General features: G+C 52.1%; 1 protein-coding gene across 9 annotated transcripts in view; it reads right to left on the bottom strand.

The window, feature by feature from the left end:
* The window catches only part of RAB11FIP3 (RAB11 family interacting protein 3), a 77,807-nt gene that overhangs the window by 20,837 nt on the left and 32,412 nt on the right, over positions 1-24,558 (bottom strand). For 3 of the 9 annotated variants that reach the window (XM_055806507.1, XM_055806508.1, XM_055806510.1), the window contains exons 3-5: positions 19,101-19,192; positions 5,609-5,796; positions 2,348-2,521 (exon numbers count right to left, since the gene is read on the bottom strand). In XM_055806507.1, coding sequence (XP_055662482.1) covers positions 2,348-2,521; positions 5,609-5,796; positions 19,101-19,192 — 454 coding nt within the window. Of the gene's footprint in view, positions 1-2,347; positions 2,522-4,513; positions 4,782-5,608; positions 5,797-11,129; positions 11,264-11,450; positions 11,657-12,094; positions 12,196-12,361; positions 12,825-12,879; positions 12,972-19,100; positions 19,193-24,558 lie in introns of those variants that run through there. The other 6 variants (XM_027791824.2, XM_027791825.2, XM_027791823.2 and 3 more) reach the window with 6 other exon arrangements.

The following is a 24,558-nucleotide window of genomic DNA, read 5'->3' as shown; positions in this document are numbered from 1 at the left end:
TGTGCCTCGGGGTGCCCCCACCTACCCTCGTGGCACGCCGCCATGCGCTGCGCCGTACGCAGCCCTCCGGCCTCCTCCCTCCAACTCGCAGAGTAACATTTGCCTTCCACAGGGCATTGGTGCTTCCTGACACGGCACGGCGGCAGTGGCAACGGGCGCGTACGAGGAGCTTTCCTTTCCGTTGCCATTTGTTTCCCAACAAGCGCTGCAGAGGGACCTGCTGCCAGATGGACGTGCCAGGGAAGAGGCGGCAACCCAAGAGGAGGGACCACAACACACACGCAAGGACTAAGCAGGAAAATGCAATATCCCATCGCGTTCCCTGGAGGCTCTTGGGTTTTGTGTTAGACCTCCGGTGAAGATCTGGAGCTGTAGCAGGAAAATTTGTCGACGTTATTCCTGTTTAGAGACACTTGTAACACGGAAAGGCTACGTGGCGATGTCACCTCTTAAAAGTGATGCTGTTCCTCATATTCAAACCACAGCCCAAAAAAATAAAATAAAATATTAATTCAGCCTGAACCAGTGATATCCTGTAGTTCTTTAAGGTTTCACTACATTTAAACGCACTGGGGCAGCGGGGCTTTGCTCAGAAAAACAGCCCAATCCCATAGAACAATCAGCTAAGGACCTACGCTTGCGCAACAGTAATCCAAGGTAAGGGCTAGACCTGAAAGGCATGAGGAAATCCTCTGCATTCTTTACTCTGGAGGTACTGCAGGCTTTGTCTGCAGCCTGCCTCCCTAGCAAGCCTCAGCAGTGAGTCTCCAGCACAAACCACCATGAGCTGCGTGGCCACGTGCCGAGTGAGACCCTCCCAGCAGAGGAAAGATGCTGCGGAGCATGATCGTGTGGATAAGATCCAAAGAGACAGAGCAGCAGAGGGGAGGCAGTGCCCTGCCAGAGCAAGATCTGAACACTGGGAGTGGAGGCAACCTGGGAGCTCCAGGCTGATATTAAAGAAAAAGTTTAGCTGATTGCAAAGCTCTTTTAGCTGAGTTTTTTTCTTGCCAGGAGCCTTCTGGACTAGGTTGGAGGCCCACCCTCAAGGAGGAACTCAAAATGAACACCAAGGCTGGTTTTTATCTGAAGAGCACTTCCCACGCTGCAGCACCAGTGCAGCCAGCCACGCTCGGCATCTCTGCACAGCACAACCAAAGGGCGGCCACAGATGAACGATGTGTCCCTTCCACTGCCGGGCATCCCATCACGTCAAGCGCTGGAGCACTGGTCTCCCGAGGTAATGGGTTAGGCATGCTTCACAGCAACACGCGGCTGTTGCAGGTTTAGCTAACAGCTTCGGGACTGCTGCTGCACCAGCAGAAAAGACAGCCAGCCCTGACCGGCAGCAAAGCGCAGGTGCGGAGATCTGACAGCACTCCTTCCCAGACAGCCCTGGGCAACCAGAATTGCCCGAACTCTATGAAGGGCTTTGGGAAGCTGGTAGAATATAGGTAGACAGCAATAAATAAATAAATAAATAATGCTATGACATGTTTATCCTGCTGCAGAAAGTCACAAATGTGTATGATCCCAAAGGAAAAAAAGTACGTTCTTGTCTTCAACAGAAGCGTGTGGCTGGCAGGGACCGCTCCTGCCTCATGCAGAGATGCACTGCCCAACAGAGCAACGTGTCGCTGGTGTCACCTGTCAGCACAAAGACTCGGTGGGCTGCAGCAGTGGATGATCATTCCAGCTTTTACTTTTTTTCCTTAGAAAGGATTGACGGGTTCTGTACTGTCATACCAGCTCCTCAGTCCACCCTGCACAGGCTGGAAAACCAACATGTGCCCGCTTGCAGACTCTAATGCAAGGAGTGCAGGAAAATGCTACAGCCTGCTTCTTGCTCCACATATCCCTTCGGCTGGCTGGAGAAGGAAGGCTGCTGCAGCTTGCGCAAATCCAACCAAACATCATATCAATGCCAAAAATACAAGCACAAAAGAGAAAGAAAAAGAAAAAGCCATCCAACTTTTTTTATCCAGGGGTAAAGCTGCACGGTGGCTCTCTCTACTGGAAGGTTCTGCGAGATGCCATATCGCTAATAGTGGGAACGTGATGCTGTCCTGGAGACATGTGAAATGCAGACTGCTCTTTCACCTGCTGCCGGGCATTAGTGCCTCTGGATGGGAGGATGTGTACTGTCCAGGAACAGGAAAGATTGAGGGAGGCAACTCCTCTTCCAAGCCAGTTATCCTGTTGTATCCAAAGTTTGCCAGGAACTCCCTCTTGCAGGCCAACTAGCGTGCAAACCCAAAGGAAACAACTCTCTCACACACAAAGCATAGGCGAAGAGCTAAGCAACTGAAAGCGGTTAAAACATTGCCAGCACTGTGCGGGGTGTTACCTGGGAGAGAGGAACGAGGAGCTGTTAAAGCTGCTTTCCCCATTACACAAGCTGTCCGAGAACAAATCTGCTTCATTCCCTTCTCCATAATCCTCAAAATGCTCCTCTCTGCTAATGACCGTAACGATGGAGTGGCTGAGTTCCGAGCCCAGGGGCAGGTCGTGCGGATGGGATCTGTGGGAACAGAGGGGAAGACGTTAGAGAGCGGCCACCACAGCAACTTTTCTGACTGCATCCCATACATCTGCTTTCCAAGTCACGCCTCCCACGCTGGCAGACCAGGCTGCCCTTCCTTACAGTGCAATTCACCCTGTGCCTTGAACACTGAAGGGGCAGCCCGGGCATCACTGGGAAGTTTACAGCAATTTTTTTTTTTTTTTACAACAAACTGTTGCTTTTTCACGCAAGCTCCCCTGGCAGCTGCGACAGAGGATTTGGGGGCAGTAAGACTTGCAAGACAGTGTTGCAGGGTTAGTGGCAAGCCCTTGCATGGCCCAGCCACAACTGAAAGCAAAGAAAAAGCTCAGCATGTCCCAAACACACCCTAAGTATGTTTTGAAATACACCACCCGTCTATGTGCCAGGCTCACACTTGCTTATTGCTGTATAATCCTATCAAGAGCCCAGCACCAGGGTTTAACACTCTTAACACCGTCCCACCCCCCTTCCACGACACAAATCCTGGCCGTTACAGGCTGCCAAACCCGGCAGCCACAGACCCCCTGGCAAGACGAAGGAGCCCCTTCCCTGCTCCTGCTGGGAAAACACTGTATGCACTCATGACAATCTTGGAGGGGGGAATGCCGTTTCGTGTGGTTTTAACACTGGATACAGAAGGCTGTAGTGTGTTAAGCGTCAGCATAAATCCCAAATACACTCAGCACAGGTCCTGGGATGTCTCTTGCTTCGGAGGGGACACAGCTCAGCACAGCAGTCATTGCTTCTGTGTCTTTCTGCGTGCGCAGCATTCATTGTATGAAGTCAAACCACCACAGCAGTATGGGCATGCTCTCAGGGACCTTCCTGCCCAGGACTGCAGGGGGTTTAACATAAAGCTGGGGGGAAAAGGCAGGGGGTATTTGTAAGAACCAGACTTGAAAGCAGCCCAGGTGTCTACGACCCACAGGTCTGTGTTTTGAGCGGACTAGCACTGCTCTCCACTGCAAAATTCAATGCTCTATAACCCCTCCCTCCCCGCTGCATTATTGTAACTAATATTTCAGGCTATACGCCCACCTTCATTCACTTGCTAGGAAAGGGAAAACGGGGTATGACTGGATTGCTGTACTAAATCAGAAAGAAAAAAGATTACCGATAAGTCATTTACAACAAAAACCTGTACCATCTGAAGGATTTGCCCTTATCCTGCTAATAAAAACATGTCAACTCTCCAGCCAAAACAGGAGCAGATCTCTCTTTAACCGCAGACAAGTCCAGTCCAGCTTGCGGGCATCTGTACATCCTCCCTGAGCGCTTGAGAAGCGGCGTTATTCCCGCAGCGGGATCCATCAGAGCCCATCCTCCCCAGCGGTGAGTCAGACGCTGCACCCAGCAGACCATTGCCAAAAGCATCGGAAATCTCTCCAAGAATAGAAGACAGGGGATGGAAGTTTGAACTCCCAAGCAAAACCCAACCCCACATCTCTAAATTTGGGGCTGTGGTTTGACAAGCACCGTACAGAAGCAGATCTGATCAGGCACCTGGAAACCCCTCAGCCAGGGATGCTTCGGGCAATAAACTATGAGTATTTCATCCACACCTACCAAAAAGCAGCGTTGAAGCTCTGATTCAGTCCACCGGCCGCGCTGGTTGCACTGTGCTTACTAACTGTCCCCTGGAAGAGCTTGGAGCATCAGAGGTGTAAAACTGTTGTCCTGCCTGGGGTTTGGTGGCACCAAACCCAGCCCACAACAACTTGGGAATAGAACTCCAGAGGTTTCCATCTCAAGCCTTCCAAATCTTTAAGCCAAATGAATATTCTTCTTGATATTTTTGGCTACCTGGAATTGGCAGACATTTAGGACACCTGGCAAGAGGTACCACTGCACTGGGACTGAGCACCCGAAGGACACCCAACCTCCCCAGGCCCACACTGGGAATAGCAGGGAAGCCCCATGAACAGCTTAATCTTAAAAAAATTCCCGAGCAAAGTCTTTTGTACCTACAGGCAGGTGAATCTGAGGCACAGCATTTTCCCCAAAGGATGGGAGCGCACGCAGGCTGCCATGACCCCTCCAGAGACCCTCCGCTCGGCGGCCGTGGAGCTCAGCAACCGATTATATCCCAATTTAACTGTCACTGAGCTGAACGCGCTTGGGTGAGGAGAGCCTAGCCAGATAATCTCATTTTTTCTCTAATCCACAGCACCCTTTCAGCCCCGGCACTGAGTGCCCAGCAGCACTGACTCTGCATCTCTAACGTCCCCAGACATGATTTTGGGGTGGGAGAGAAGCTTGGTGCTTTTTAAAAGCAAAGGGAACTGCAAGTACTCACCAGAGCACCAAGCCTGGGTGACGTGTTTTGGGCCAAAAACATTCTGTGCATTAGCAGACCTTAAGCAATGATGGTCCCAGAGGTTTCAGTGCAGACTGGTGCTCTCGGGTCAGTATTAAAGGAGCTATTCCCTCCCCTCCTGCCCGCCAGCATCCCAGTTTCACCCCAAAAGCCACCTTTCCTGCAAAATCTAGGGAACGTGGCGGGCCCAGGAGCAGTTTTGCCAGCAGCGGTACAGAGCTGGGGAAGATGATCTTAACTCACACTTCGGTGCTTCAGGCACAAGTTTGAAACTAGTTATTACAGGAGGTGGTTGCACATCAAAGGGCACACGCATGTTTAGGTAAAACAAGAATACGATGAGTTCCCCTCCTGACTTGAAAATTATAATGTTGTGTTTCTGGCTTAAGTGATAGATTAAAAACTGCAAGTATTTCAGGTGTTTGGATCATCTGAGAAGTTATTTTAGAGGTTAAAGATGCTAATGAGGCTACAGAAGTTCTCCCAAGGCAAGCAACAATTAACTCAAAGAGATTGCCAGGCCGAGCTCCAAAACAGCCTACACACCGTGTGCAGCCTAATTATTATCATTATTCTTAAAGAAGAGCTATTTTGGTCTTGCATGAAGTTACAAATACAAAGAACAAACCAACCAGTTTCAGCAAGACAGACCCAGCCCACTTTATTTTTAAATCCTCAGGCTGTCTCCCTCGCTCCCTGTCTGCTCCTGGTTTGCCAGCTTCCAGCCCCTCGCCGTCCCCACTCACCCATGCTCCGGCTCCTCGATGGGATCCGTGAACTCCGAGTGCACAGTGGAGTCGATGGCACTGTCTGTTTCTACCTCGTCGTGCATCTCGTGATGTACTAGTGTGCTGGTGTCTTCATCCGTGAAGGTTTCGCACTCGCTGTACGTGCTCTCTGAGCCCATGTACGCACTGTCAGTCACCTCATTTGCCTGCCAGAAAACACAAGAGGACAAAAATAAGATAGTATAGCTATGTGGTTTTGTTGCAGAGCAGGACAAAACATGTGTGAGGCAGCTAATTACTGTTGTGTGTTGAATTTCTGTGCTTAGAAATCCAACCTCCTAAAACCAGCGTGAGCCGTACCCCACGTCCCGCTGCTGCTCTGGCTCCAGGTCCTAGGACCGAGTGCCGCTCCGGCTGCGCCACAGCCTTTGGCCGCGCATGATTTGCCGAGTTTGGAAAGCAGGTTACAGAAATACATACTAAATAAGAGTTGGAGGGAGGTTTTGCTGTGAGCAAGTATGGATTTGTTGAGTCCAGGAGGGATTACCCACTGCTTACTCTGCGGTTCTGACCACCGTTGCTTTCACCCACTCCATTTTAAGGGGACACTATTAATCTGAATTCTCTGCAAACACCACCATTCAAAAGTAACAGTTAGCCCTTAAAGCACTTTCCCCTCCGTCTAGTAATACGAGGGCACCTTCCATCCCTCAACAGAAAATAAGCTGGTTTATAAATCTTCATTACAGTGTCTAATTTGCAGGGACTCAGAGCAGGGCACTCAAATAATCTCCGCACTCCAGCTGAACAGCATCTCGACTATTTCGCACTGCTTCGCCACATCCAGCACCTGCGGCAGGCTCTAGGAAAGCAGCACAACGTGATTTTGAAGCCACCACGCTATGAGCCAGGAGGACCAGGTTTTCCTCCCAGTTCTGCCCCTCAGGCAGGTGTTATCTTGGTCCTGCCTGCTTGCTCGCACCCGTGGGCAGGGACGGCTCTCCCTGGACACCCACAGTGCTGAGCCTAGAGCCACCCCGATGTTCGGAGGAGAACCGTTGGGAGCACCAGAAGGAACACCATCCTAAAGCAAAAGCTCTTGTTACCCATCAAAGTGCCAGCTCATTTCCCAGCATTTATGGGATTTCCCCAGCGCACCTCAGAATTCAAATAATTTTTGGCTCTGGGATCGCAGTTGCGGTGGGATCTGTGAGTGCCAGCGCTGAGCTCCAGCTGATCCCCTGTCACTAGAGGTGCTGGGCACAGGGACGGGAGCCCTCCTGCCTGGCCTCAAGATAAAGAGACACCCATGAAAAGCCGTTTGCTCCATCTGAAGTTCAACCAATGGGATCAAACTGGCTCAGCTGCTGGCTGCACCCCCTCCAGCAGGGCAAAGCAGCAGCATTTTGAACGCAGGCACCAACACTGGAGCAAACCTCTCTTCCTCCACACAGAGCAGCTTTCAGGGCTTTTTCCAAGGATTTTTGAGAAAACTATTTCTCAAAGCCCTGCATTACAGCAAGTGGAAAGAAAACACATAGACGTACCACCCTTGTGACAGCAGAACGAAAAACTGCGTTAGAGCTGTTCATCTGAAGCAGGGTGTATGTGTGCATTTGGACAGCAGGAGAGCACCACGCTGAGACACAAACGTCCCACTGCCATTCTGTTACCTAGAATTTGCAAACGCTGCTCTCACCGGCCTGATTCTCCTCTTTCAGGAAATGCTTTGCAGCCCAAAGAACTTCTGCAGCTGTCACTGTCAGCACAACCAACACCTCGTTTTGTTTCACTCACAAATTCCCAGGCTGCCCCGGCACATGCAAGGCGCAGAAGAGATAGCAAGGACTTGTACAGGTGCCCAGAAAACCTCGAAGGGATGGAGAGAGAATTACTCAGCAGCGGTTCTTATTCCACAGGGACACTGGGGAGCCGAGCAAAGCGACCCAGGCAGCACCCTCGCTGCGCTCCCTGCTGCGGACTCTCACCAGTCCCTGCGCCAGCTGAGCATGCTCAGCTGGGTGATGGATGGAGACAACCAGCCAGGAGCCCCTCTGGGAAGCTTGGTTCAGCTTTCGTGGACCCACGCTGACTTACAGGCACCAACAGCTCTCTAGGAAGTTAAACGTGACATAAACCTTCATGAAACCAGTCTGAAGTCAGCATCAGAAGGAGGCAGGGCTGTTCAAACGAACTGGGTTCAGAGGACAGGCTGCTGTGGCACATCATCCCTGGCACAGGAGAAGGCAGCTTTCACTAGCTTCAAGATAAAAACAAAAGCCTCCTAAAACACCCACCCACCTTAAAAAGCATAAATCAAGCAAGACTACTTATATACCTAAAGCCGGGGACTTGTTTAAGTGCTTTACTGGATTTGTGCACTTCCTAGAAACACTGTTCAGGCTCTTAATACTTGAGCAGAAGGAGGATGAGGCGATTGGGAAGCGGAGGCTTGCTCTGCCAGCTTGCTATGGACACACGAGGACATTGCAGCATTCCTGAGCCCGGCAGCTCCCTCCCCAGCCTCCAGAGGAAGGGGTGCTCGGGCAATTCTGAGTGCTTTTTCCAAGCTATTTGCAGGGTACACCAAGTTTAGGAGAGGTCAGGCTTCAGCAGAGTGGACAGTGTTGTGCTGCATCATCGCTTACGTTTTGGGCTGGGGGAAAAAACCCACCTCCAGCCCAGACTGCAGGTCCCCAGCGCTCACAGCAGTGATGGTGCTTCGTGCACGGCTCTGCCGGTGGGAAGCAGTGGGGACCCGATGCAGCAGAGAGGGCTCAAGAGATGACAGCAGCCATCCACATCTGCGGATTTCCCTGCCTGCTTCAAAGGGATACTTTTTACCTGTCCAAAAAAGATTTAACTGGAAATAATCTAGCTTGCAGACCGCAAAGTAAATGCTGCTTTTTTTTAAAAATCCAAAAAACCACTGGGAAAGCTTAAATTTAAGTATCAACTGAAGTATTGTAATGAGCATAAAGTAAAGACAACTATTGCAAAGAAACCAAAAAACCCCAAAACACTCCAGCCCACAAATAATTTGATTAAAACACACCCTGTTATGGTTTGGAGCTGACCCTCTCGACACGAAGCGTAATCAGGAGCTGAACGGCTCAGGGCATCAGGGCCCCTCAGATGATTTGTCTATCAAATTGTTACAAAACATCTTATTGATGGGAAATACCAGTACAGCCACGCTGAATGAGGGAGCAAGCCTTTAGAGCTAGAATAGCCACCAGAGCAGGACGTTAACCATCCTCCTTCAGCCATGCTGAGGATGTGCAGCTATTTATTTTAAATAATAATAAGAAAAAATTTAAAACAAGCCTTGTAACACAATTTTCAAACTTCCCTTGTATTTAGCAAAGGAGAAACTTTTTTCTCTTGTAATACTAGCCTAGACGAGAATTCAAATCCAAGAGCCCTGTTAAAATTAAACCTACCTGGTCAATGAGTTAAAAGGCAATTGAAACTGTAAACAAAGTCTTTCTCCTGAGCATGAGCGTGGAGAACTTTGCTTTACTTTTCAGCACAGATTAAGTAACTAAGCTAAAAGATGCAATGAAGAGATAGGCAAAACAAGGGGACTTAGCTAAGGTATGACCTGAAAAGGCAAAGCAAACCCAAGCTGCAGTGCCCTGGGCAAAGGTGCAGCTGCAGGGTGCAGGACGCTGCTCCTCACCGCCCCAGGAGCAGCTGGTTTGTGCACTGACCCTTCAAGCCCCCCTGTCACATCTCTCGTTTGGCCAGGTTTGCCTTTCTGTGAGCAGGCAGAAAGCAAACCCTTCTTCCAGATTAAAAACCCCCACGGTACACTTCAAGACGTCCTGGGCTTGGGACAGCCAGGCTAGGCTACAAATGCCCCGGGGGACTCGCCAAGGAGGTCCCCACCACGTTCAGAATGGGGCTGGTGTCACCATGATCACTGCATTTTAAGTTTCCATCAAATAAAACGTACCCTTAGACACGTCAGGTAAATCTTAGACCTTAAACCTGGGAGACACGCACACACACGGTCCCTGAACTGACACAGGATCCTGGTTCCACTGGGGTTCCCATCCTGACACCAGCTCCTCCAGGAGGGACCTCCCCTGGTGCCGGAGCCACCTGCCCGGCTGAGCACAGCCTCGGCCGTCCCGGCACATCCCTGCCTGCCCAAAGGGGTTCGGCAGAACGTGGGGATCTGAAAGGCCAGCAGTGACCCCTCCTGCTTCTAAAAAGAAATAAATGGATGAAATCAGCGTGGGGGTGACAACGTGCCCAGATCCGACTGGTGAGATGACGAAGCACCTTTAGGAGACTTCTCCAGCAGCAGTGCATCTACTCCAGTCATTTGATTACACATTGAGTAAAGACCGTTGGATTAAATATTTTAAAGAGCCATAAAACCCACACTGATTAAAAAAAAGCCGCTTGAGTATGAGGAGAGGAAACAAGACTATTGGGAGTCACTTGCAAGGTCTAGGCAGGGCCAAGGCAAGCTCTGATCTGTGACGGGCAGAAGCTTTCACCCAGGCTTTGGTAAGGCACTGCCTTGGAGAGGAGGGCAAAGTCTGGCTCCCAGGGAAGCTTCTCCTGGCATGTTCTGCAGGGCTGGTGCTTGTGCCTGGAGCTGTGCCCACATCCCCAGCTCTGCTGTCCTGGGCCACCAGCGCTCAGAAGCTTGGGAGGGGAAGGTCAGGAAGAGGAGAAGGAAAAACAGTGCTGTTTTCCCAGCAAGTGTGAGCCTGTTTATGATGAATGCCCGCTCTGGCAGCGCACAGGACAGACAGACTGGCTACAAAAAACAACCTCCAAGGACATCCTGGCTTGCTGCTGACCGCAGCCAGGACCCCGGTGCCAGCCCCCGGCTGGGAACGCTGCCCTGGCTGGAGCCGAGCCAGTGGCAGCCCTGCGAACGCCCAGGGACCCCCACATGGATGGTGGCTGCGGGACAGGCTCCGTCCAGAGGGAGGAGGAATACAGGAGGGAGAAGGGACGCAGAGCATCCCACCTGCTCGGTGTGGCATCCCAGCACGCAGGGGTAGCCCGGCACGGCTCACAGTACTGTGGCATCAGCCTGCTGGGGACACGCACCTGCCCAGTCTCAGAGCAGGCAATCTGTGCTTAAACTGGCTTTAGACCCATGTAAAGCCAGGGGGAAGGAAGGTAAGTTGTGTTTATAGTCCCACCTGAGTCTGCATTAATACAACCACCCCCAAAGCCCTGAAACACCCTGAGGCACCCAGAAATGTGATCCCACATCGAAGGCTGCTACCAGCAGCAAAGCACTGACCTCTTGGCCACAATATTTGCCTCTTCCTGCACATTCGGGCAATGTCTGCTTTTCAGAGAAGCCAGAGAGCCTGTGCTCAGCCTAGGGTAAAGGCATCTTTCCAACACAGCCCCTGAAATTGGCTTTTGAGGCTGCTACACTCAATAACACCCCTCAAAAGTCAGCAAGAGAGCCACACTGCATCTGTTGGAGCAAATCAAAAACACCCCCACCACCACCCCCCCCCCCCCCAAAAAAAACCCAACCAAACAAAAAGCAACTCACAAGACACCAGATCTTGCAGACTGCCCTTGGCACCCTGAAAGCCTGCAGCCACTGTCCCTCCTGGTCCAGCTCCCCCAGGAAGAGCCATGCAGAGAAGACTATGAAGATACTATCATGTGCACACCTTTCACGGACTGCAGGGAGGAAAGACCATTCCTAAACATGCTGCACATGCCAACATACTCGGTAAGAAAACAGCAAGCGGCGGAGTCGGGTGGATGCTCAGCCCCTCCAGGGCTGGGAGCAGTCCCAGGGGCCGGAGACTTGCCTTCCTCTAGAAACCCAACCCCTCCTCCTTTCACGTTAGCACTCAGAACCCACCTGTGGGCACATCGCCTCCTTGCCCAAGTCAAACGTAGCTCCAGGTGTGCCCACCGCCAGGAGCCACCGGCTGCTTCTGCAAGGCAGGAGGGAAACAAAGTCCAGGAGATGCTGGGTGTGAGGCTTACTGACTCAGCGCCGTCCGAACAGAGCGCCTTTTGTTCCTGACCTCCCAGCCTCCACCATAAGGAGAGGCGAGTAACGCACACCTCCCCGCCAGCCCCCCCCATTACGTGAATGCCAAAATAAAAGCAACGCAACGGCCAGCCCCATGCCAGGTGCACACGCTTTCTTCCCGCCTGAAACCACCACCCATTAAAAAAGTTAATTTTGAGGAAGACCTATGGAGGCTTCCAGGCCTTATCTCATCCTTCTTGATATTTCTGGTGAATATTTAAGCACAAAATGACAAATTCCTTCCTTACAGCTACAAATAGAAAAATGAATAAAGCTTGCCTTGCTCACCAGGGGAAGATCAGGAGCACTTTGCTACTGATAAGCAACCTCAGTCACCACTGGGGTGACTCAGACGGCAATCTATGATAGGCAATGACAATACTGGCCACAAAGAAGAGCCGGTGCTTCGGTCACAGGTGCTAACCAAGTTTACAAACACACCAACCCCAGCTCTGCATTACCCTCACCCAAGCAGCTGCTTTCTGCAGATGCAGGAGCCCCATCGGAACCAGCACCACAGGGTGACCCGATCCACGGGATCCTCCCTTCCCACAGCAGCCACTGGCACATAAAGTCCTCGACAGTGGATAGTTTGCAGTGCACCGCTCAAACCCCTAAGTTTTGAGAGTTCTGTCTATTTTTCCGTTTCCTCTCTACAGAGACTTCACATGCTTCAAACTTCAGACTCCCTTAATCATGCCTGTCTAGCATAAACAAACATTTCCTCCCATTACCTTCATAAATTACATGTTCTCATTTCCTCCGGGTTATCGTTGCTCTCCTTTGGGCCACATCCTTCCCAAAGCACAGTGCCCCGAGCAGGACCTACTACTCGGCAACACTGACTGGAAGCATCTTCCACCTTGATAACCAGTTGACCTTCTGTGCCGAGTCCAAAGGCAGCAGGGACGCCTGCTAACAGGCACGGCAGCAGGGGGGTTACCCTTTAACCCAAGCTCTCCTCCTTGCTCTGTTCCAATCTGCTACTCAGCTGAGCAGGTCGTAGCCCTTTTGCTCCCCCAGCTCCTCCGTGCGAGCCACAGGACCTCTGGGAGGCGTAGCGCCACTGTGAGGAGCCCAAAGTCAGATACCCCTTACAGTAAAGCTAATCAGCAAACCCCAGCCGCTGCCAGCCTTTCAAACTCTTACGGAGACCCCTTTGCTTCCCACGCCGCCTGGCCCACTCGCAGGCTCCTGCCGCTGCTGCTCCCCGTGCCCAGCCTGCCCGGCGTGCTGCAGCCCAGCCTCCCACCTCTGTCCGACGCGCTGCACTGGTGGCTCAAGATAAGGCTTCAAGGTCTTTGTTTTCCAAACTCATTCCAACCTATTTTGTGCAAGGCAAACACTTCAACTAGGACCTTTTCAGACCAGCAAAGACATTTCTCATGATAACCCTGAACTAAAGTCCTGCCCCCTGGGACAGTTGTGCCAATTAACACTCCCATCCTTTCCTCTAAGCAGTACTGAGTCTATACAACATATGAATTTCCTTTGTATTTTCAGGCTTTTTGTTACTGAGTTACCACCACGGACTGATTTTGGAGTTCAGTCGGAGCAGTTTTAGTAATCCAATTACTGTATTTTCTTGTGCCTAATCAATACAAAGGTAATACAGACTGTTCACTTGTTTGCTGTGAAAATGTGCTGCACACACGCGAATGGCACGGGCAGCTCCCCTCGCCTCTCCGTGCCCAGGAGCAGAAAGGCCTTGGGGATGGTGTGGGACATCGCTCAGGGCTCCATGTGCTTCCCCAAGGGACAGGCAGATGAACAGACATTGAACTGCAGCTGTTATATCTCACACCCTGCAGTTCTGGCCACCTACGAGATTTCGAGTGCAGCAGCTGTTTAGGACAAAATTAACACCAATTCCAGCGGCCAACTTGGAGAGGGATTTGCGATTTCCTTTCATTCAGGCACGACAATGCTTTTGGGTCAGCCTCGTGACCAGAAGCCCATTGAGGCCAGTCCTTCCAGGGAGGGGAACAGCACTGGTAAAGAAAGCCTAAGCCAAAGGGTGAAGAGCTGCAGTCTTCCCATGCTGCTGTCTCATCTCCATCTTCCCATCCCCATTGCTGCTGCAGTGGTACAGCAGTGCTGGCGTGGCAAAGGGCTGCAGACCTTCATACCTGTGCTAGGGTAGTCAGGGAACAGCCCAGAGTCAGTGGAAGAGCTGGCGAGCTGTACCCCAGCTCTGCCCCTGCGTCGGCAGCTCAGGGGCAGGTTGCCTTTGAAGGCTGCAAAGCTTAACCCCATCTTTTCAGAGTAGCTGGCCTCTACCAGACACGCATCTGCTGGTAACAGTGGTATGGAGAGGCAGAGGAGGAAAAACCTCACGTTTGCTGCTTTTGCTGAGGATTGCAAAGTAGGTCCACCACGAAGGTGGAAAACACGTACTCCAAATACTCTGCGCTCACCTTGCACAGCGCTCTGTCTTAGGGAGGGCAAGTATCTTCCTGGTTAGTCTGTAATAAGAAAGGAGGGCTCAGCAAGTCCACTGGGCTACCAGGAGAAGACACAGCAAGTCTACACCAGACTTGTACAACCACTCCACGTGGGCTCGTTGCAAAACACAAGCCATGAGGAATAATAGCTGATGCCTCCGGGGAACGGCTCCTGCACACCCAAGTTGCGGTACACCACGCAATCTCAGCAACAGCTTCTGTCTTACCAGCACACAGCTGGAATGCTGCAAGTCTTGGGTCCCCTTTGCAGCTACTCCGAGTAGCTGGAGAAATCCAGCAGTGTGGATTTAAGTTGTCTCACTCTTATTTTTTGCCCTTCAAAAAGCATTAAATTCAATTGTGCCACATTAAAAGAAATTCCAACTTTACCAGACGAAACTGTTCTTTCAGCAGCTGCCAGCTGTGCCTGCGGGCAGGCAGGGTGGAGAGAGGCACGAGTATCCCTTCCGCCCAAAATGCACAAAACTAGATGTGGGACCACTCCAACAACCATTTTACTCCCCAAGATCCACCCTTACTGTGCTGTGCAACTTGCTACTGAACATTTAGCCAGAGGGGATATGCCTGGGGGCGCTGAGGCTTGCAGGGTGCCCGTGTGCGTGCCTGTTAGTGCTGCTGCATGCCTGGTTAGCGTTGCTGTTCTGAGGAAGCAAAATTCCCCTCTTGTGGCTGTGCAGGGCTCAGCATGATGCATATTCCAGGCTGCTACGAAAGGAGCCACAGCAGCCGCCCAGCAGATGGCAACAGCCCTGCGCAAGGCGCACAGCACTGCACAGCACCACAGCACCGCACAGCACCACTACCTGCCCCGCTGCCCCTGCGCCTCTCACCTACAGCAGCTGCAGCTGCCCTATTTTGCAGATCTCAAAAAAGGCTGTCCTACAACCCTGCTGGCCTAAAGCACGAGTTCCCACAGCTAAAATCAGTATTTGTGCTATCTGGCGTGCTCCTGGTCAGCCTTTACGGAGCACAGCCTTGCACTGGCTCTGCCTCTCCTCCAGCCTACCTGAGGTTACACGTCCCCATGCCCAATCCCAGCGTAACTCTGGCAGCACACCCCATTTCTGTGGCGTGCTTTTGTTTTGAAAGAGTCAACCTTCCTGCTCTGCATCGCTCCATCGGGCTCATCTGCCCCCAAGAGTCAGGGCAGAGCCCTTGTCCTAGGGCAAGGCACAGTGGCTATCAAGAAAGCCAAGTCCAAGTTCACCTTTCCCCCCTGCAGAACATTGCAAACGAGTCCACGTACCTCAGAACTGAGTCACGAGCTCCATGGGAGCTTGCAAGGGAGGCGAGAACTCCTACCTCCCAGTTAGTCAGCCGCAAAGCTGTGCTGGCCCAGCCCGGGGGAATACAGGCAAGGACCCCGGTGCCTGGACAGACAGACTCCAAGCTCCCTTTACGTAGCTTTTGCAAAGCAAGGGAGCCAAACCCGCTGTCACCATTTTTGGGTGACGTTTCCCTCCAGAAGTAGAAAGCAGTAAGTTTGTCACCCAGCTGCCCTGCAACCACTGCACTTCCACCTCGGTCAGGGAGAAACACGCTACCCGGGATTGCAGGCAGTGAGGTGATGCTCTCCCTGCTCCAGAGCGGGTACAGGGGGTAAGATTCCTCTTGCACACGTGACAGCAGATTGTGAGGGACTGCGATGAGCCCCCTGCAAGCACAGCTGGGTGCACAAGAAGCCACGTGGTTGCAAGGAACCCAGGCTCCTGCATTTCCAATCCTCTGCAAGCCGCTGTCTCGGCAGAGCCATGCAACCAGAAATCCTCTTTGAAAAAAGTGTAACAGACAGACCTGCCTGCTAGACAGACCTCGCAAGGTGCAACAAGAGCCAGCAGCTTCGTGCTGCATCAGGAGCCACGCTAGCGGCTGAATTGTGGAAGTATCTCACATGACCAAGGTCCCTGCGTGAAGCATCAAAGTTCAGACCTCGCCCCCCTTTGAGAGGCTTTTACACCCATATTGGAAGGTGCAAGTGTTGGTTCTTCTCTCTATAGAGCAAACACTTGCTGAAAGACACCACTGAGTGGGTACTCAGGGGTTTCCACAGATGTTCAGCTGGCTCTGAGGACAGCCACCAGAAGAGGGGATGAGTCACTGAGAAGGGCAACCTTATTAACAAAGAGAAGACATTTTCATTTAGACTGCTTGAAGCACTTGTTTACACTTGTCTGGGCAAACATTTAGGAGACAAGTTCTTTGTCAAGGCCCCAACACTTGTAAAAGCCAAGCACTGGAGCCGCTGTGATTCCGTGCTGTTTAAGAGGGACCACAGTCGATGGTCCCAACCCGGTACCCACAATCACTCTCAGTACCACGGCACAGTGCTTTCTCCTTCAGTCACCCGTCAGACACCCTCTGGTGTGACACAAGAGGAGGAAAGCCAGCTTTGCTCCTTTACCCCTGCCAAAGCACACGGGGCTCAGCCGGTGCCTGAAGCCCACCAGCTGCATTTTGGGGGCCCAGAAAGAAGCCATCGTGTTCAGCTGCCCTCTGATCCCACATGGCAGCAAGCTGCAGAGCCGCGTGCTCGCTGTGCACCAGCTTTCCCGGTCTGAAACGGGGACACCTGAGAATACAAACCGCTTTTTGGTGGTGTGGGAGGTCTACTCGGAAGAAAGGCATCACCTTCACTTTTGGAAGGGTGTTTTTTGCCCCCCTCCTCTCTTCCAGCTGAATCCAAGCAAGACGGAATACATACTGGGAAAGGCTATTTACTCTGTTTCTGTCTCAATGATTAGGTGCCTGCTGCACCTAACGAAGAAGGGCCTGCCGGAGCCCTCCCACCAGCAGACAGCTCTGCCAGGCAGGGCAGCACCGGGCTCCGGTGAAAACACACTCATTCGCTGCTCCCAGCAGGATGCTTTGTACGATGGCTTCTCTCACCGCCCCTCCATCCCTGAACCAGCTCAAGCTTTCCAAGGTACCACACTACAGGACATGTGGCATAAAATGCACGTTGGGAGCTTGCAGCTCAGCTAAACAAGAACAAAAAACCACATGCCCCAAGATGCCAATTTATTTTTACACCCGCAACACTGAGCGGTATTTCTTGATCATGTTCTCATTTGCCGAACCTCTACAAAATCCTTGCAGGCTGGAAATTTTATTTCGAATCATGTATCCAAGACAACAAGGGTAATTCTTTCCTGGCATATTAAACATAGACACGAAGAGAGCTCTGATCTTTGGATGATTACTCTGAATTCAGTATAAGAAACCATTTACGGCTTTCTGAAAAGGAGACTTCAGGACTCGTCACCTTTTTCCTTTGGGTCACCTTGTCGTTTCAAGGAAATGATGGCCCAGCAGCAGAAGTATTTCATCCCAGCGGGGAACACACCCGGCTTGTTGGTATTCCTGCCCAGAATAGCTTGCAGCGCTGACAGAGCTCATCTATGTTAAATAAGCCCTTAGAAAACATCCCTGCTCTGAATCTCACAGAAGACTGTCCCTTGGTGCAGGTCTGAGGAGCAAAAAGCAAAAGCCCTTGCCTGCACGAGCAGTGGGACGCAGACTGTCACAGCCTCTCAACCATTCAGTCCAGCACTTAAAAAGCACATTTGTGACCTTGTACCAGATAGAGAAGGAATAAGAAAACTCACCTCCCTTCCCACCTTCTACCCAGCTATTACTGGCTTTTGTAACTACCTTTCAAAAAGGAAAAATAATCCAATATTCAACAGGCCCCTGAAAGCCTTCTAGGGGAGGAACCCAGCTCTTCAGGCTGTGTTCATCCCAGCAGCCCCAAGGGAATAAGGGACTTGCTCAGGGTGACAATGCAAGTCCGTTGACTTGATCCAGAACTGGCTCAAGAGAAAACCTGTGCTTAGCTGGGAAATGGGACGATGACCTGGTCCACTGTCAAGCATTAAGTCGTCAAAGCAAGAGCTTCTAGTAATCATAAGTGATGGACCTGTGCTTCTCACTAATGTGGGGACAACAAGTTGCCCAACACCCAGTTTATCATTAGGAACTCAAACGAATAGCTTGAGACTTTTATCAATGTCACAAGGCCAAAATAACATATTACAGATTATATAAAGCAAAGGCAGATATATTTGCATGCAAACATAAAGGAGGCTGGGAGTCCCTTTGCAAGTGACAATTTATGTGATAAAAACATTCAGGCTACCAAGACACAAGGGTCAAAAACCTGAAGAGGAGAAGCAGAAAGAAGCTATTCGGTCCCCACATGGGACTAGGGAGCCAGCTGGCCCTTTGCTCTGGAGGCACCTACAGCACCTTCTGCTCCAGGCTGGAAGGTATGGAGCAGGAACAGAGGAAGCCTACCAAAGCAAGCCCAAATGCCCATCAACACAGAAAACAGGTCACTGTAGCAGCAGCCTCCTTTCTAGCTGGGGAGAGCAGACACAGGATATCACTGCGATACGCTCCTGGGCTACGGAATACAAAAGAGAACGGAGGGATGGAGGCTGCAACTTCAACAAAAGGAAAAAAACATGCCAGATAAGCATCCTTGATCAAGCCCAGGAATAGAGAGAAAAATCTACGTTTTTGTCTTCTGCTCTGCCTTCTACTGGCCAAAAGGCACCGAGTGCCAACGTCTGACCACTCTGCTGTGCCTCCCAGGTAGGCTCCTGGCTGGTACATCTCAAAATCAGGCTCAGGTTCTCCAACCTCAGAAATTCCAGCAATAAGGCAAGCACAACAGCAGCAGGCACCCTTCCTGCATTGCTAGTGTTTCATCGCAAAAAGCATCTCCCTCTTTCACCAGGGCACCACGCTCTGGCAATTCTGCAAGCTAAGACAGCACTAGCTTTGGATTTTTGTTTGAACACCATTTTTAACTTGAACAGCACCAAATGCTTGCTGCAAATTCTCTGGGCCAGTCACCTGCAGATTAAAGGATTTGTCTTCACCACATGTTAAGCACCCCTGAGCCCTCTCACAGCGAATGCTCTTCTCCCCCAGCCAAACCCTCTGTGCTCAAGTCTCACACTATATCCAGCTGATGTTTGCGGGAGGTTACAGCGCTCATACTTGCCTCAAACGTGACAAAGTCATCAAACTCATCAGGACAGGCCGGGGCTTCCTCCTCAGGGGTATATCCCATATCATACAACTGGCTGTCAGGATCTGCAAAGGAAAGAAAAAAAAAAAGAATCACCAAAAGGAAACCTGTACCCTCAAGCGAAGGACAGCGTTGGGAGACATGACAGCAGCAGGACAGGAACTTCCTTTTGCAAGCACCGGTGCCTCCAGCTTTCAGAAAGGATCTCTGCTTCCAGGCATCCCACCACCACCTCGGGTGGAAGGCAACTGGGACGGCTGCTCCTTGGCAGAGGTCCTACGAGGCCACTTGCTGCTCCGACAGGGCTAGCACCTGGATTCATCCCTACCCTGCCATGGTCTTCATTCCTTTTCCTGGATTCTTCCCTATCTCCGTTTCCTACATCCTCTTATTCTTTTCCCAGAAGGCTTTAATCCTGCTGTGGGCAGGGAATACATTAGATCTATGTGTGACAGCCAACTACCATGGGAACCGCAGAGAAAGCAGGCTGCACCGAAGCTTTTATCATCTACTGCTCCTCCCTTGGCCAGCCACATCAGGAGCCATCCTCACAGGCGGACAGGAAAATAGGAGGTTTTCCACAAGATTTCTTAAAAGAAAAAAAAAATTACTCCTCTCACCCCCAAACACCCATCTGCAGCAGAGCGGAGCAGCATTTCTTTGAGCCCTTCAACCGAGGAAGGGAGCGTAAATTCCCTGTGCTCCCTCAAGCAACAGCTAATGCCTGATCCAGCACACGACCTAGATCACAGGCTGGAAACACCAAATCAAGATCAGATGCTGCAGTCCCAAAATAAATAGCAGGCTCAAACCCACATGCCTTGGAGCTGCAAACGTTGTGGCACTAGGTTTGTCTGATGTCGATAAACTTGGCCGGGCAGAGGAGTCACGATGTCAGCGCTCCTAGGAGAGCTCGGCAGCCGCCCAGCTTTGGGGAGGGACAGGCTCTCCTTTACAGCTGCTGAAGGCAGATGATGGGAGCAGAGCTACAGAGCAGGGTGTGCTTTCTGTGTCCTTCAGAGGCTGGTGGCTTCCCAGCAGGCTGGCGGCACAGCCAATTCCAACAGCTCCCAGGCTCGCATCCAAGCTGAAGGGGCACATAAGTCGCATGACGTTTTGCTGCAGCCAAGCGGCACAGCCACTCCGACGGGACTGTACCCAGCCTCCCTCGAAGGGTATATTCCCTATACAGTCACAGATGGGGCTCCTGCTTTGGGTCCATCTAGCACAAAGTCAAGGGATTAGGGCACAGGACAGAGTAAGGAGTCAGGCTTAGAGCAACACCCCTCCCACATGAACACCCTCCCCAGTGCCTCTGTCAGCTGAATGCAAGTTAAATGCAAAGAGAATCAGGGCCTGGGAGATACAGAAGCCACCAACCTGATGGGTACCGGCAGCCCACGGGAGCAGAAGCTGAGCACATAGCACCAAGAAACAAGCCCTCCCCACCCCGTGTCTGGGGCTCCCAGGGGTTAGACTGTAAATCAAACCCAGGAATAAGCCAAATTGCTTTTCCAGAAACCAGCACACGATGCTGTGCTCTACAGTAAGCACACGGCAGGGTCACGGCTTCAGCAGATGACAAGTGCTCTTGTTCACAATTTATGAATTCAATATCCCCACTGCTCTCCCCGCACCCGGCGGCGGTGCCGCTATGAGCTGCGCTTCCAGCTGCCGGGGCTCCTGCGCAGAACCCCGGGCAAGGCAGCGAGAGAGGCACATGAAAACACTGCTGCCTGAGCACGCTGCTCAAGGCAAGGCAGCCTCAGGCCACCCCCTACTCTAATGAAGGGGTTTAGCCCTGAAGTATCTTAGGACTGCATGCTCCCTCTCCTCAAACGTTACCCTGTCCCCACCCGCACAGCTCTACCCGTGGGTCTGAGCCTGCAAGCGGGAGGAGTTTTCCCATTAGTTATCCCTGTTGCTGTTCTGGGATTTGAGAGCCTCCTTGCTGACAGCAGGGAGGACCGAGGGGATGGGGACAGGGACCTAAAGCCATGGGAGCACCTGAGAGTAGGTGTCACCAAGAGGAGCCTCTGCCCACTTCTGGAAAAAACAAACAGTGCTCCTGAAAGGCAACCCATGTCACATCATCCAGCAGAGGGGACAGCCAGCCACGTCCCTTGCCGAGTACAGACTGCAGCAGGCAGGCAACGGCCACCTCCAGAGAGGTGGCTGTGATGTGCACAGGAGCATCCAAAGAGCCAGATCAGCTCACCGTGACGCAGACTGCAGGCACAGCGCCCTGGTCCCATGCCCGGCCAGGGCTCTGCCCTGTGGCATGTCCCATCCAGCATGAGCCCCGGTGACAGCTCTGCTCCCCCACAGCTTCCGAGCATGTCCTGGCACAGCATGAATGCTTCATCTGCGGCATATCTGAATCCCCGAGCCAGCAGCAGCAGGGCTCCAGTCAAATGGCTGGGTGCTGGGCAGCTGCTACTGCTTCCAGCTGCATGATCTCACAGCTGTGATGGACACAGCTGGGCAACCCAGCCAGAGTTACCGGTGGCCACCCTGCAAGGCCAACCCCAGTGCTCCTGGTGGCACCCTGCGGCAGCCCTGGGAACCACAGGGTGTCCCAAAGGCGGTGGAGCCAGGCATGGGCTGCTTAATCCCGTATAATTTCTCTTCCTCCCCCTCCAAGTAAACACACAAAAGCTTCCTGCTTTTCTACAGACACAGATAAAGATATTTATTCTGCTCATTCCTTCCAAAAGAGACTTGAAAAGAGAGGATTTACAGTCAAGTGAAGGCTTCCAGCTCCCTTTGGAAGCAGATACATAAAGCATGGGCAGACAACGGACAAACGGGTCCTGACACCAGCTGCCTCCTGTACGGCTCTTGCCCAAACCGAGTGCTCCTGGAGCCTTCCCGTCCCTTCAGGGGCTTCTTAGTGCAGGGGCAAACAGGCGACCGGTTGCTCCATCTGCCTGCAGAGCACCCAGCCCAAAGAGTGGGTCTGCACAGGCAGGGTTTATTTTTACAGCAAGCTCTACTGCAAAAAGCAAAGACCATTTGAGAGGTCACCTGCACCCTTGGTGGTGGCACAGCCAGCAGAAGCCATGCCCAGGAGACAGCACTTCACGTTTCCACCTCCCCACGCTCCACGTCAGAGAGCAAAGAAAAACACCACCGCAGACAAAGGTTGACTTTTCTGCTCGATTCATTCCCTCCCCCTCCAAAAAAGCCATATGGTGCTTTGTGTATAGGGAGAGTTGCCATGGAGAGCCTGCCTGCAAGCCTTCCAGCACAATAGGCTGCGTGAAGCTTCTAAATTCCTGTCCAAAAGAGCCAAAAAACCCAAGAGACCTTTGCTGCTCAACTGGCACCCCCCATGTGATGAGCATCATCCTCCAGGTGCAGAAAGAGGTGTGTGGTGAGAGCTGGAGGGTTCCGCCAGCCATTCTCCCTCACCACACCATCATGGGTGCAGGATGGCCATGGGCCACCAGCCCTGCTCCAGCAGCATGCGGTGAGCACAAACACTCAGATTCCCTCTTGGACCTCAAAGCCAAATCCCAGCTGCCACCTACTCTCCTTCACATCACCTTCTCCATGCCCCTCGCCCCACGAAGCATGCTTCCACCTCTTACACCCATCCTTTGTTTCATTTGACCTCTCTCCTTCCTCTTCTTTTGAGAGACGATGTGCTCAGCGCACCTGGAATCACCTCTTTCCGAAACTGCTCAAAACCACAGCTCTAGCCCAGAGATACAGATGTCATTAGGAGCTGCCTTTCCTCTTTGCCCAGCTTCTCCCGCAGTTTCAGCTCTACCCATCACTCCCACTTGCTAGTCCCATTACATCCACACATGCCCCAAAATCTCAAAGCTAAAAATCAGGCTCCAAGAGACCCTCTGGAGAACCTTACTGCCCAACAATCTCCCTGCAAAGAGGCTACAAGCTATATACTAGGTCTTTTTCCCAAATTAATTGTGCTAATTTATTTGTCTGGAATATGTGGGCAGGGTACCAGGCAGCTGAATAAAGCTTTAATTTAACTAGTGCGGCAGCACTGTTTTACCAGGGTAATGTGGCTGATGCAGAATTTACAGAATTGATTGTAACCAGTAAGACCAGGCATATATACTATATCATCCAGTGCAGATATGGTGAATTTAGGGGAAAAAAAGTAACGTAATACGTAAATTAAGTCTACCATGAGGCATCTGCAGTATCTTTTTGACACCTTTCCCTATCTCTGCCTTGACGCTTCCCGCTGCTCAGCATGTGCTCGTTCCAGCCCCACTGAGACCACCTCCTTCCAAGCTCATTGCATCAACTGCAGCACTCACTTGGGAGAGTTGCTGTCATACAAATTTTGCCCCAAGTCCAGCTCTTGCCACCAGCCAGCCACAGCACTCCCTTTCCTCCTACACATGATGTTACACACCCTGAGTAACACCAGGGGGGCTGGGAAGGAAGTAGCTGGAATTAGGAATAAACAAGATGGGTTAAGAGGTGTGTGTACACTGCAGGGCTAGGATGTTATTGGCATCAGCATCTGACGCTGTCCCGCACCACATCCTTGTCTCTAACCTGCAGACGCTGATCTGACGGACGGGCCGCTCGGCGGATAAGGAATTGGCTGGGTGGTCACACTCAAAGAGTCACGGTCAAGGGCTCGATGTCCAAGTGGAGGCCAGTGCCAAGCACTGTTCCTCAGGGGTCGGTGCTGGGACGGCGCTGTTTGGTATCTCTGTTGGTGACATGGACACTGGGACTGAGTTTGCTGATGACGCTGAGCGGTGCAGCAGACCCGCTGGAGGGAAGCGATGCTGTCCAGAGGGACGCTGGCAGGCGCGGGAGGCGGGACTGTGCAGACTCATGAAGTTCAACAAGGCCAATTGCAAGGTCCTGCGTGGGTCAGGGCAATCCCCAGCACTAACACAAGCTGGGCAGAGGATGGATTGGGAGCAGCTCTGAGGAGAAGGGCTTGGGGCTGTTGGTTGATGAGAAGCTCAACGTGAGCTGGCAACGTGTGCTCACAGCCCAGAAAGCCACCCGTCTCCTGGGCTGCATCCCCAGCAGCATGGCCAGCGTGGTGAGGGAGGGGATCCTGCCCCTCTGCTCTGCTGAGACCCCCCTGCAGCGCTGCCTCCAGCTCTGGGGCTCCCAACACAGGAAGGAGGTGAACCTGTTGGAGCGGGTCCAGAGGAGGCCACAAGGATGCTCGGAGGCTGGAGCACCTCTCCTGTGCAGAGAGGCTGAGAGAGATGGGGTGGTTCAGCCTGGAGGAGAGAAGGCTCTGGGGAGACCTTACAGCAGCCTGGCATAAAGGAGCTGACAGGAAAGCTGGGGAGGGACTTTTTACAAGGGCCTGTAGGGATAGAACAAGGGGAAATGGCTTTAAGCTGAAAGAGGGCAGATTTAGATGAGCTATTACGAAGAAATTCTTCACTGTGAGAGTAGTGAGGCGCTGGCCCAGGCT

Source organism: Falco peregrinus, chromosome 5 (assembly GCF_023634155.1).
Source record: "Falco peregrinus isolate bFalPer1 chromosome 5, bFalPer1.pri, whole genome shotgun sequence".
Classification (NCBI taxonomy): domain Eukaryota; kingdom Metazoa; phylum Chordata; class Aves; order Falconiformes; family Falconidae; genus Falco; species Falco peregrinus.
Note: the sequence above shows the minus strand (reverse complement) of the source record. Positions and strands in the feature narration are given on the sequence as shown.